We start from the raw sequence: 14,125 nt of genomic DNA on the forward strand, positions 1-14,125 counted from the left end.
TCAGCTATCTACATACCAAGCCTTGCCAGCCGTCCACACACAGTCACACAACCTTCAAAATTTATGATATTAGTTAGTAGGATGAACTCTCAATCAGAAGAGTCATTTGTTATTTGAAGGTACCCATTGACGTAGGCGCGCCCCTTCACAGCAAATTATCAATGTTTATTATCTATTACCACAGATCCAGCTTACACTTACAAGATGTCTAGTGCGTGACTGAGATTACCGACAGCGGCTAAGAATTCGTTTGTGTTACAGACTTTTACACTAGGTTACTATACTATTTTTGTGTAAACACATCTATGTATACATATACGATTTCAATAAGAAGTTCTATACAATTCTATGCATTGCACTAAAAACGGTATTGTGTTCGTGCTTGTACGATATTTATAATCAACATTTTATTCCGGTCCGTGATGTTGATCATTACAGTCTTTACATTGTAACGTCTTTAAAGCTCGGTAGCAACTTTCGTAGATGAAGTTTCCGAGAATTGTCGGCGCGCGTATGTGAACTTCATAATAGCCGTGCAAACAATCCGACTAGTTCTCTAATTGCCGCTCTGAATTAGGAAAAAAACCCTTGCTTGTTTTGGAATCTCGTGGCTTCCGCCAGTGACGTCACTCACCCTCCACGTCAATGACCTTTACTGCGAATGGCTAACATTGGGCGGGGCCAGTCAATAAACTATGTCTGGCCAATAAAATCGAGAGGTATCAATTTTAAAGCTACCTAACCTACCACGAGTAATACGACTAATGGATTTACAAAGGGTGGTGGACTGGACACGGAAACTTTTGTATAAACCTTCTTCTGTAATTGTGTTCTATGCTCTGGTTCGCATATTATGAACCACTTTATATCGAAGTGTCAATTACGCCGTGATTCGATTGAGCTGAACATGAGAATTCAATTGCGAACGTTGCGGAACGCTGTTACCACTATGGAGACTTGCGGTACATTGGTCTGTACGCTTTCTCACACTCATATCTAAAGTACCTAATCAAGAACTAGTACCTATTTCAAAATGATTTGTATAAATTATTGGTAGAGAGAGAGTATTTCCACGTAACGGAAAAGCTTTTTCTTGTACAGAAGTAATCTAGAGCACACAAGTCGAGCGCGACAAGATTTATTAAGTTACCCGAGTCTAAAGTTAAAGTACCTACCTGCTGACTGCAGTTGGCTTGTAGGTAGTGTATATGCACGTTCATCCAAGAGTCGTGCACTTCTCGATGAGTAAGTCAATAGAAACGCGTTCTGTTCTACAATAATATAGCTGTATTTTGTCGGGATTTAATTAAATTAGTATTTAGTCCAAGTACAGTTGGTGATTCTCTTATCTGTCGCCAGGGGCAAGCCGTGGCACAGTTGGCGAAGACCGTGGACAACGTGACGGTGTTCGGCGTCTGCTCCAAAAGCAAGCACGAGGCTCTGAAGGCAAACAACAACAACATCGACCATCTGCTCGAGCGCGGCAGCGACTACACCAGCGAAGTTAGGAAGTGAGTGCCGGTTTTCAATTTCAGAACAATACTGTAACGGCGCAATAATTGCAATACTTTTTGAAAATCATAGGAATTTATGATCACGTCACATCTGCAGATAGGTTCTAATAGGTTTTGATACTTTGATTACTAGTAAATAGGTATCAATTAAGAGTTTTCATGCGTATACTGTACGTTATTGCTGAATTTATCATTTTTTTACTAACGTAGGTAGCGAAGTGTTTATTAATTAGCAGTAATACAAACTTAAACAAAAACCGGCCAAGAGCGTGTCAGACACGCCCGAAATAGGGTTCCGTAACCACTACGAAGAAATTAAGAAATATTTTTCTAAGGATTTCGTATTTTGTACGGAATATTCCAAGTTTAGGTCTATTTTATACCTTAGACTGCTATTTACTCTTAAACTACAATAATTCTCAAGAAAACTTAACCGTTATAGTTTTCCTAAGGTTGTTTAGATTTTAGAGGGGGGGGGGGACGCTCGATTGTAATGAAAATTTTCACTTTAAAGTTGAATATTTTTCAAACAAATGACTGAATCGAAAAATCGTTTTAGCAAGTAGGTTTTAAAAGACCTATCCAACGATACCCCACATTACAAGGTTGGATGAGAAAAAAAAAACACTCCCACTTTACGTCTATGGGAGGTATTCTAAAAAAAAAATTATTTACAGCTTTCTAGCATTGATAGTCCCTGAGCAAAGCCGCGGACGGACAGACAGACAGACAGGCATGGCGAAACTATAAGGGTTCCGTTTTTGCAATTTTTGACTACGGAACCCTAAAAATGGAGGAAAATTAACTATTTCATTCCCAATAATACCTATATGAAAAAATAAATCTACATTATATTATTCTAATTCAACACTCATTCACTTTTCTTAATACGACAAATTTACACAACTTCCAATGTTTTTTTTTTATCAAAGCCTAACACAAATTACAATTTTGACCATTATAACAAGTATCACGTTTATTTATTCCGTTTATTCACATGGTTACTAGTGTATAAATAGTGGGTTTCGTTGTTGTTTCGTTTAAAAAATATGTTGCCAACACTACTTAATTTTTATCCACTGCGAACTTATGATAGCCAGAGTATAATCGGTGAGGTGTGGCGGTCCTTACTCAACTGTATACTCGGTGCCTGAATCACAAGAAGCGTTAGTGTGGATTGCGCGATGAATTCTAAAAATGAAGGGATGAAATCACGAAGCGCTAAAAATAATAACCAGCTCAGCGGGCCCTTCATCTCACTAATCCCTTGTTTGTATTAACGCGACGTGCGATCGGCGCCGGAATTTAACACGTTTCATGTACTCGGCCCTACATTTCGACAGCGTGCTATGTTTACCACCTTATCAAACGAATTTATTTTATTAAGAAAACCGGCCAAGTGCGTGTCGGGGCACGCGTTGTGTAGGGGTAGGGTTCCGTATTCACATGCGACAAATATTCAATATGAATTAGATTTGATCTGCTCTTACTCGTTATTTTGTAAAGCCTGTTAGGCTGTGATAGTTTTCCTATTAAATTAATTAAATACATATACATACTAGCATCGTTTTTTTTTCAGATTTTTTAAATCCACGGATTTTAGTTGTGGTGGTTAAAGACTAATATTTTGCAAACGGATCCTGAAATCGAAAAACGTAGTAGCAAACCTAAAATGTTTTTGAAAGACATATTCTACGATACCCTACACTATGGACTTAGACGGGAAAAAGTAAATCGTCCCCACTTTTTGTGTAGGTAGAGGAGGTACGCTTTGACGGCGTAGCAGATAATATATCATCTATCTTGTAAAATTAGCACTAACAGTCTCTAAGCTCAGCTGCGGACAGACGGACGGACATGGCGAAACTAAAGAGTTCCTTGTAGGACAACGGAACCCTAGAAAGGGACTTAGACAGAAAAAGTGATAAAACTAGTAGTAAATATACCTACCTAATTTAAGCGCGCGTGTATACGTGCGACTCGGTTACCGCTTCCGAGCTAATAAGTCAAATTGTTCTCGATCTCAGGCTTTGTTAATTGGTGTTTATTACAGTTACATATTTCGAGCGCAGCTCGACTCGTGTGATACAAATACCACCAATTTATGTAGAGCCCCTCTTCCTCTCCACTTACACAATTTGTAGAGTCGGGAGGACGAACGAACAGTAAAGTCAAGGTCCAATTATATTGGACTCACCACACGTTAATTGTTCCGCTTATAACCCGCTCCTTAGGGCAGCTGCTTCATAACAACCGCGGCATTTAATTCTCGTAAATAGAAAAAGATATTTTTACATCTGGTGAGCTCTTTAAAGCATAAACAAGCCGCACCACACAAGTTCAATCGATGTAAATAAACGGAGGTGGATATATCTACTGCCTTTAGCCGGCGCTAAATGTGTAGAAAATGGATATTGCTACATCCGTAGCGTGTTATTTGAGTTCGTGCATTAATATTTGTAATGGCTGCTTTCAGTCGCAGTCAGGATATCGTAAGGATGTCTTCTGACTGTAAATGGACTAATCAATGAGCCCACAGCTTTAAAGACGTGTTCGAAATGAACTTGGAATTTACGACTTGTCATTTGTCCGTCAGAATCAATCCGGATGGCGTGGATATCGTCCTAGACTGTCTCTGCGGCGAGGAGTGCAACCGCGGCTACTCTCTGCTGAGGCCCATGGGCCGGTACATTCTTTACGGTAAGTTCACACGCACAACTCATTAATGTGGAAGAATTTTAATACGAATACCAGCGTTTTACCGAGCTATTTTATCGCAGGATCATCCAACATCGTGACCGGCGAGACTAAGAGTTTCTTCAGCACCGCGCGTGCCGTGAGTACACAATTCATTACTAACTAGTATCAGATTCTTACCACAATGTTACTTACACGAACTTATTATAAAAAATATTTTTGGGTTGCTTTTTTTCTTTATTGTTCTCCGTGTCTGACCTCCTTGAGATGCATAAATCTAAATATTGAAACATTAAAAAATAATACGTAAATAAATAGAAAATATTTTTCTACCGGCAATTTAATTTCATTTCCGAAACAAAAAATCCTCATCTAAATTGAAAAGTCAGTTCTAAAATAAAAGATATAGGATACTGTCTTAGCTTTAGCGAATGTTTGAAAATTAATCCCGAGGGCAGCTGTTTGGTAGCATGTAGGTACTTGTTATAGATATGCGTAGCCAAAGTCAGCATTGAAACCATCCGTGGAAACCATTGAAACGCTCAAGCCCTGTTATTATCAGTCGTCGGTACGAGCGTCAGCCGAAAATAAAATTAGATATCTTTGTACCTAATCGAGTATTAAAATTCCGCGTTCCCTTACTATGCCTCCTTTGTTAGTATCAGATTGCGGGTTGCGTGGTTTTGTTTACTTTGTAACATTGAAAAAGTCCTGACTGAAGTCTTACCCCTTAACTATTTGGTTGTCGTTGAAATGATTGATTTCGAGGCTCGCAGCATAATGTACAGTCGAGTTCATAAACTTGTGAGCAAACATTTCATCAAATATATATGAACACAAACTGTATTTTAACGGCGTAGAAGCGTGTTCAGATATTTTTGATTGAATTTTTGCGCAAAAGTTTATGAACTCGACTGTAGTTCATACGTATGTAAACTCTTTATTGTACAAATGAAAAGAAACAAAATACAATTAACAAACTTTGAGATACTTGTACAAAGGCAGACTTAAGGGAAATTAAAAATTCATAATTGTTTAAAGTCAATGTAATGTTTGTCATACATTACTCTTTTTTTCTCCGAATCCATTAATTGTTCAGAATTGTTATAAAACAAACCATTTAAAAATTTCAGGAAAATAAATATGAGTAACAAAAATTCTGACAAACATTACATTATGAATGACTTGCGAAATTTATGCGACTGGATACGAACCGTGTGGATTGATTTGAAACTTACAATTTGACCAGTGGTGGCAAGTGGACAAGGTGTCTCCGATCAAGCTGTTCGACGAGAACAAGAGTCTGGCGGGGCTGAACCTGCGGCACCTGCTGTTCCAGCACGGGCGCGCCGAGTGCGTGCGCCGCGCCGTCGACGCCGTTTTCCAGCTCTGGCTGGACGGGAAGGTCAAGCCGCTGGTCGACTCCACCTGGGCGCTAGAAGACGTAAGTGCCAGCTTAAGTCCGGTTGCCACCGCGAGCGGAGCGGACTCATTAATGACTTAGTTTATCGTACAACGATCGGCTGCATGAAAGTACTTAGACCTTGATGAAGACCTCTATGACTACTAAGTCATTAATGAAATGAGTCCGCTCCGCTCGCGGTGTAAATTGGGCTTTACGTTTTTAGGTAAACGTTTTTAGGTAGTGGACAGCCACTGGAGCGGACCGAGCGGTGAGCGAGATAACTACCAATAGAGTTACATAAAATCTGCGCTCCTTTTCTGTGAACAGGGTGTTGGTAGCTAGCTTAAAAAATCATAGAAAACCGGTTGGAGAAACGAGTGCAAGCGGGGAAGTGCGGAAGCGCCGGGAATGAAAAAACAGTCCGCAACTCCGCTCTGCAAAACTTTCTCGCTCCGCTCCGCTATCTAGCTCCGCGGCTATGGACAGACACAATCCACAACTCCGCTCCGCATAACCCCCCTCCCGTTCCGCTCCAGTAGACAATATTAAACTTTCAGGAGACTTGTCATCTTCTCAGGCCTTGTTAGCGCTCGTGTCATATTTATTCTGGATTTAGCGTACCTACTAAAGTTTTTACTAGATTATGGGTACTTTTAAAATAAACTTATCGCGTTATAGGTCGCCGAAGCGATGCAAAAGATGCACGACCGTAAAAACATCGGGAAACTCGTGCTGGATCCGTCGCTGGAGCCCAAACCCAAGCCAGCCACGCCCGCTAAAGGCAAAGCCGGCAAGGAAAAGAAACCAGCCAAGGAGAGCTCCGAAGAAAAGAAAGATAAGGATAAAGATGAGGAGAAGAAGCCCGCTGAGAACGGAGAAAAGAACGGTGAGAAGGAAGCTGATGAACCGCTCACTAACGGTAACAGCGACGAAGGTCAGTCCCGAACCATTGTGGCCGCGCATGCGTAGACGCGTAGAGGCTTCGCATCGTATATTTATATGCGTTAATTTTGGTTTACGCTTTTATTTTAAGTATTATTTTATATCTACGCACGCACTGGTTAAACGCACGACGCAGATAAGGTAACGTTATGTTTACTGCCGAGTTTTGTCTATAGTTCTATAATTCCTTAAACAAAATGCTTTAGGTTATCGTAGGTATTTATTTAGGAATTTGTTAGGAGAAGCTTCATTCTACGATTTGTAGTCACGCACGCAGATACCGACGGGCAAAAATTCATCCAACAGACTAATTCACATGGAACTGAGAGAGTCCTTGATTGAAAGGTATCGATATATTTACTCCTAAACTGACAGTGGCGACACAATGAGGGCTATCGCGTATGAATTCGCCGCTAGAGGCGCTAGTGTAGCGTGAGGTCTCCGAAATGTCAAATCTCATAGTTTTTGGTGAGCTAGCTTTGGTGAGCATTGAAACAGTTTTGTCTTTCGGAAACTTTTGTCCTCCCTTTTTTTTCCGAACAAAACGGGAATATCAACACTGATTGCTCGATATTTTTATGGTACGATTTTAAGGTGTATTAAATATGATTTTAATCTAAACTTTGTATTCACGCCCGTAATAACAGACTTTGAAAGCCACACTTTAAAACCTCACGCAACAGTGGCCCCATCTAGAAAGACAAAAAACGATAGCCCTCATTGTGCGAATCCCATTTAAAAAATGGAACATTCTCTCTGTTCAGACTAATGATCAGTAAGAAGTGTCTTTGTTTGTACTAAAATATCTTGTTTTTTTTTAAAGATTATGCTTGTTATGGTCGGGTAGATACATTTTTTCGAAGCTGAAAGAACTGTAGAACAGTAAATACCATTATAAACTATTTCTGGTCTTCTGACTGGTGTGCAGGAATAGGACACAAAACCTCAGAAGCACATAAGAAATAATGAGTCACTAAAAATATTTTCCTCATGTACTATTTAGTGCCAATAAAGCATAAGGGTAATAGAGATATTAGTAAAATCGTTTATTAAAATAAACATAAATTTATTTTCATATTGATATAAAATTATGGAATTCGAAACAACACGAAAATGTTTTTTTTATCAAATCGAGATTTAAAACCACGTAATTATCACGATTATAGAGAATTAGAGAGAATACTTGGGTCCGTTCGTCCGTTATCTGAGTCTTAACCTACCTCATTTAAAATTGCTACCTTATCTACCGAGCTTCGACCGCCGTGGAACGTGTAAAGTTTTAGCTAGCAGTAGCAAGCCCTACTAGACTACGCGCGGCGCCATCAGCGTTCAGCGTTTGCCCTGCAGTTACCTAGCAGCATCCGCAAACGCAATGAACAGAGAAAAACGCTCGCCACCTCCGGTCGCGCGTTGTCGTGCTCGGGCCTTAACGCGCCGTGCGCTTAGCCAGACAGGTCATAATAAGTCGGGTCGACGATCTTTACTTTAGATTTAAGATACAGCCAAATCACAATCATACTAAAATATATTTTTATATTTATCTATGCAAAATATTAGTAATGGATTCAGTATCCATAAACCACCATAATATAGCCTTCACTGGCTATTAACTAAATTTTGAGTAAACGGTGGATTGTGGACATTGAATTCCAAGAAGGAAGTTTTGAAAGCTGTTGTATGCCAATTAGGGAGGCATGGTCTTAGTGTGTTGAGATAATAAATAACATGCGCCATATTCATTTAAATTTACCTACTTTGCCTATTTAATTAAGGCTGTTAAACGCCGTTTAGTGCGTGATAAGCTTTTTACGAAGCAATTAGTTTTAGTTAGCTCGATAAGCTCGCGGGCACTAATAGCGTTCTGTGAACTTACAGAGTCGAAGGAAAAGGAGAAGGAGAAGGAGAAGGAATCTAGCTGAATTGTTTCTCCCGAGGACTGGACCAGACAAACCACCGCCAATTGATTATTTTATAGTTGAGCTGTTCGTTCGACCGCGCCGCAGCGCCGGCCTCCTACACTATGTTGCCTGATGTTTATTATGTTTCATCTATATGAATAAGCTTGCTTACGAGATTGTTCGATGCCCCAGTAGTAAGGGTAACTGTAATAATGTTTCTGTAACGACGCCCAAGACGCTCCCGGATCGAGCATTGTCGTATATTTTCTTACTTAGTGTTAAATCCGTCTATCGTTTACATTCTTGTCTTTTAATTTAGTTCACGATTATAAATTATTGAACGGTTACGCAATCGGTATAGATACTTCGTATGCGACAGCGAAATTAAGGATAATTATATTTTTGTATTCCGTACTTTTATATTAATTTGGCCTAAGTTAGGATTGTTTTAACACTGAACTCGTCTACGATTTTTTATAGTTTAACGTTTAAGACTTTATTTTTAAGATGAGATATTTTAATCTGCAGTTATTTTGAATGGCTATTATACCTATATGTAAGGTGCAGAGATGCTTAATCTTTATGTATGTTAAGCTTTAATATTTTATTAGTAAATGTTTAAAATTTGGCCCTCGAGACCTCCCCGCCCGGGCTCCACTGCCGCCGTGTCGTGCCGTGCCGCGCCGTGCCGTGTCTACTCTAAACGAACGAACCAATGAAAACATTAAGTGTGATATTTTTGTAGTATGCTAGATATGTTGCGGTGTTTTTATGCTGCCTGAACATGACATTTTTTTATTTGAGCTTCAAATGCATTTATTTTATATTTTTATACTTCAATTTTGTAAATCATTTTCTAGTTAAGAGATGAAATTCGTTTCGCACCAGGCGTCGACGCCACGCGGGCGAGCTTGTAGTTATGGGAATATCGAACTTGTATTTTTGTGGCCGTCTGCCGGCCGGGTCCTTGATAATGATAAAACTAGGACGGGTTCAAACGTGGGTTCAAAGCTACATATACAATAAAATAAAATGAGTCATATTTTTATACAAAAACTATGACAAAATCTCTTTCTAAGAAGCTTTTTATGTATCTTTACACACAAATATCACATATCTAATCACAAAACGCATTCACACGATGTAAATTAGAATAATATTTTGATACCAATATTCACTGCATTTCTTTTCTAATTTTGTATGGTTGTAAGTAATGTTTTACCGCCATAATGTACAGTATGGTTCTAAGTGTATGTACCCAGTACCTACTTAATGTTTTATCTGTACTATCACACATATCATGGGGGTGTATGTAACCCTGAGAGGCTGCGAGTGCTCAAGCGGCGCGCGTCTCCCTCCGCGGCTCGCGAGAGACTCGTTTAGGATTTTTATAAAGACTTTACCCTTTTATAAGATTAAGCGCGAGCCAGGCGCGCGCCGCCCCCGCAGGAAGGTAGCCGACCACCTGTCCCAGCCCACCAGGCTGTTGTTGAGGACTAGATAGCTTTTGTACTCGGACGCAGTGACGGAGTAGCAGCGACGCTGCGAGATGCTGCTTGGGTATCGTACGGTGGCTTGGTGCTAGTTTCGTCTTGTATTGTACGCGGATACGACTCGCTTCAGTGTCTCGGACCAATATCTACTTCTAATCAATCTTTGTCGCTTTGTGTGTCAAATACCTATGTGCGAATTTCTTGTAATGTAAACATATATAATTAATGAAACCTGTATTAGACCTGTATAATGGTTTAGATTTATCCTCGATTTTCCTTCTGTGAGAATACCTGATGAAAATCGATCAATAGTGAGTCGGCAGCTGGTGTGACGCCGTTCTGATCGTGTCCAAAGTTGTTGTAGTTTAGGGTGTAACGATGCCAATATTTATTGCGGGTTGCAGCGGAGGTCGCGTCGCGCCAGCGCCGACGGCCAGAGGCTGGGCCATTCTGTATTACACGTTTATTTTTATAAGGGCGGGCCAGTGTGATATCTATACTATGAAATGGATAAATAAATATGTATGATCTGTAAAAATGCTTACTGGGGCCTTTTATTTTATTTTCCCTATCCCACTATATCCCTACTATAGTGGTGCCTTATGCTAACACTATTTTAGGGATCTGATTAGCAGCTATGAGTTTCTGAGATGCATGTGCGTATCTAGTTCTAAAAACTTCTATAAATCTGCACTCCCAGTTTAAAGGTGCTTTATCCACAGGCGAGGCGAGACGATAAGTTAATTGAGATTAGTAGGGCACATCTTAGGTGGAAACAATACTGATTGGCGAGGATGTGCGCTACAGGAATTAATATTTTTGTTATTGTAATAATCAACCGAATCGCAGCGTTACAGTGTTCATTAACTCCGCACCAACGATTCAACACTTCTCAATTCTCGTTCCACTTCATCTCGCCACACCTCGCTGGTGGAAAAGCACCTTACAGGTTCACCCTTTGGGCATTTAAGTACGAGCTACTGCTATTTCTGTAAATTCAAATAAAACAAGTTTTTGACTATGTAATATGTATTTACAAACTATATTGAATACAAAACTAAATCCTTAGAGCATAATTACTCGGACAGGACATGCAAATTATGCATAAGGCTCAAGTAGCCCCTTTTACCATACCGTTAGCAAATAAATGGCAAATTTTGGCGACAATCCCGAGACTTGAGACTACGGCATGCCGCTCTCTAATCATATTCTCTCCAAGTAAGTATAGTCTGCTCCAGGTCAAATTCAGACTGGTACTCGACAACACAAGGCACGTTAATCAAAGTAGATGCCGTAGACGACGGCGCAGGCGTGGATGTGGCAGTTCTCGAAGGTGCGCGACGCGAACGTGTCGCGCTCGTGGTCCCACAGGAAGGAGTGCGAGATGTGCAGGCTCTGCTGCCGACGCTGCGAGATGTTCACACACACTATTATCCGGTACCTGCGGTCAAATGAAACACTGAGTTCATGCTCATACAGACAATGACTTTCAGCAAATTCAAAGCAAATAGGTTCCATCTTTTTCCCTCATCTTGAGCACTGTGGCAGCCAGGTACAGCCGGTAGTACGAAAGCCTAGCCGTGACTGTTAATTTCTGCACGCAATTATACTTGCCAGCCAGCCCCACACGCCCCGTGCCCCGTGCGCCGCTCCGTCCCCCGTGATACCTATTTTGTACTTTTGCGCATTAACGGTCACAGCTAGATTTTCTTGACGCGGGCTATATCTCTCCTATTATAGGGTTTCCTCACAACATATCGACACAATAATCGGCTTAAACTGATCAAAAAAGCTTTATGTCCACGCAATAAGATCGAAAAATACTTCAATCGGCTCTGCTATATTATAAATTATGTCCGCTATTAACGTAATCAATAATTATTTTAATGTTAGATACCTACCTACTAACAAATCTGGGTCAAGTACCTATGTAAGTACTTAGTCTAAGTAATAAATTAACTTGAAAGGCGATAAAAGATGTATAATGCAAGCTATGAACACTTGTATACCTACTATTGTGTTCTGCCTGTCCTACCCTACACAGGTCAGGCAGGACGCGAGGAGATGAAAAGACATCACATCGTGTGCAGAAGTATTAGAAGTAAAAATGCCTACATACAAAATTGTTAGGTTCATTTGCGAATTACGTTAAGTACCTACCTATACTTACTTATCCACTCGCATACCAGATTTACTACTTATTTCATAATGTCGAACCCTGGACGATGCTGTCCCACAGTTGCGTTTAGAGATAAGCATGTCCCTTTGTCTTTTAGACAACTAAATACATGGTTAATGAAGAGTAGCATAGGTACGACTAAAACGCGGGCAGGATTGGGCCTCAACGGCTAATGTTTTTGTATTTAGACATTTAAACGTAGGCAATTAATTAATCAATAGGCTTAGGTACCTGGGATTTCGACAGCAGCATTTTATTTCTTTTTCTTTCCATTACCTTTACTAGTCTGACAAGCACAACAATAGTATAGTGAAATAAGTGATACACCGACAAGTATTGGCACAAGGCACATTATATCTACTCGTAATTAATACAATGAAGCAACGCAATGCCCCGCTGATCTGTCGCTCGATGAGAACAGCACTGGGGCGGATCACTTGTCAGTCAAATGGTTCAAATCAAATCATTTTACTTCTTGCATTTCTTCGAAAAGCAATAAAAGCTGGAAATAATAAATGATGCACCAGCAAGTAATGGTATAATGTACATTATGCTTTAAAATTTTTACATTTTCAGTTCTTTTAATTACAGAAAATTTTAATAACTAGTAGGTATGTCAATTGTCAAACATGTCAGGAACCTGTCATAGTTTTCTTCTTTGACGGCGTTGCGAATGGACTCGGCCAGGGTGAGGCACAGCTCGGGCACGAGTTTCTCGCTGTATTCGACCTCCTCGAGCTCCGTGTCCACGATCTGCTTCAGTATTTTCTCCACCTTTTCCACGTTGAAACGCTTCCTCGAGTTAATTTGATACGTAGGTTGATAAATGCGAACCTGTTTGGGCACAGGCTCTGGTTGGCTATCGGACATTGTGATGTTTGATCGATAACTTTCTACCTAGTACCTAAGTACCTAGTTATAGTTATAGCCATGATTGTTATGTAAGTAACTGTACGATGTTAATATGTATGCCTTAGTAAGTCACCTTTTGAAATAGATAAATTACCTATCAGTCTTTCATCATTCAGTCATCAGTCTTTGTAATTAGATACATGCATAACAACTCGTCATATTCTACTTACTGAGCAAAATTGTGAAGTAGGTAGGTATGTATACCAGCAAGATGATTTGAATGGAAAAGAACGAAGGTAGATATTATACGAGCTATTTGTGAACATGTAAAATACGTGTGAAAAAGCTGGATTTTATTCCATATTAATTATTCCTTTTTTTCTCAATAATAATTGTCACTAAGCAACACAGATTTAAAAATACATACGGGTTTATTATTGCTGCGTCTAGGTCCACTGTTTATACGAAATGAAAATCTTCTGAATTCTCTTGACATATTGTCCTCGATTTCTTGTTTTTTTTTTATTTATTTGCAATTTTTACAACTTAATAAGTACTAAATATATTTGGGATGGGTACATAAGCCAGGGTAAATAAACCATCTAGATTTTGATCATCATAAAACATTTGGTCCACACTGTATTGTATTATAAACACTATACATAATAATGTCCACCATCGTCACTTTCATCAGAATAATGCTCCGACTTCGTCATAAAATTACCTATACTCCATTTATTTTAACATTTGAAACTTACCGGTAAAATTTTCACACGTTTTTAAATGAAACAACGAAACTATTTAAAATTGTATTAACTTCTATAATAAAAACATAATAAATACCGCTAATAAATGTACATGTAAGTATTTTTAGTCCATTTGCCTTCGAAATACCGAGAAACGTGTGTTACAAATTTGACCGTTAATTCGAACCTTAAATTAAACGGAGTAAGACCGAGGACAGTTGTGACAGAGGAGAGTAAGTAGTTGACAAAGTCGATTTAACTGCTAGCCTGCAACTATCCTGTCACATCTCTCCACGGTCTCCCGTAATCGTTTTTGGTCCTTCAAACCGGATGAGTCATATCATACCGTATCATAGCTTTTAGGTACACCTTTTTCATCTTTAAGTTTAATTATTTTCG

General features: G+C 39.5%; 2 protein-coding genes across 4 annotated transcripts in view; one reads left to right on the plus strand and one right to left on the minus strand.

The window, feature by feature from the left end:
• The window catches only part of LOC141434991 (synaptic vesicle membrane protein VAT-1 homolog-like), a 35,950-nt gene extending 25,457 nt beyond the window's left edge, over positions 1-10,493 (plus strand). Inside the window, exons 4-9 of one of the 3 annotated variants that reach the window (XM_074097486.1) lie at positions 1,360-1,511; positions 4,111-4,214; positions 4,295-4,350; positions 5,461-5,655; positions 6,295-6,550; positions 8,434-10,493. In XM_074097486.1, coding sequence (XP_073953587.1) covers positions 1,360-1,511; positions 4,111-4,214; positions 4,295-4,350; positions 5,461-5,655; positions 6,295-6,550; positions 8,434-8,477 — 807 coding nt within the window. In that variant the 3' untranslated portion in view covers positions 8,478-10,493. The remainder of the gene's footprint in view (positions 1-1,359; positions 1,512-4,110; positions 4,215-4,294; positions 4,351-5,460; positions 5,656-6,294; positions 6,551-8,433) is intronic. The other 2 variants (XM_074097487.1, XM_074097488.1) reach the window with 2 other exon arrangements.
• A 473-nt stretch (positions 10,494-10,966) lies between these two features.
• LOC141434995 (dynein light chain Tctex-type 5-A-like) lies at positions 10,967-13,589 on the minus strand. Its single transcript, XM_074097493.1, has 3 exons — positions 13,408-13,589; positions 12,769-12,962; positions 10,967-11,390 (listed from the first exon to the last, which is right to left on the minus strand). The coding sequence occupies exons 1-3, from the start codon at positions 13,474-13,476 to the stop codon at positions 11,225-11,227; spliced, it is 429 nt and encodes a 142-aa protein (XP_073953594.1). The 5' UTR covers positions 13,477-13,589; the 3' UTR covers positions 10,967-11,224.
• Positions 13,590-14,125: the final 536 nt, after the last annotated feature.

Source organism: Choristoneura fumiferana, chromosome 14 (genome assembly GCF_025370935.1).
Source record: "Choristoneura fumiferana chromosome 14, NRCan_CFum_1, whole genome shotgun sequence".
Taxonomy (NCBI): Eukaryota; Metazoa; Arthropoda; class Insecta; order Lepidoptera; family Tortricidae; genus Choristoneura; species Choristoneura fumiferana.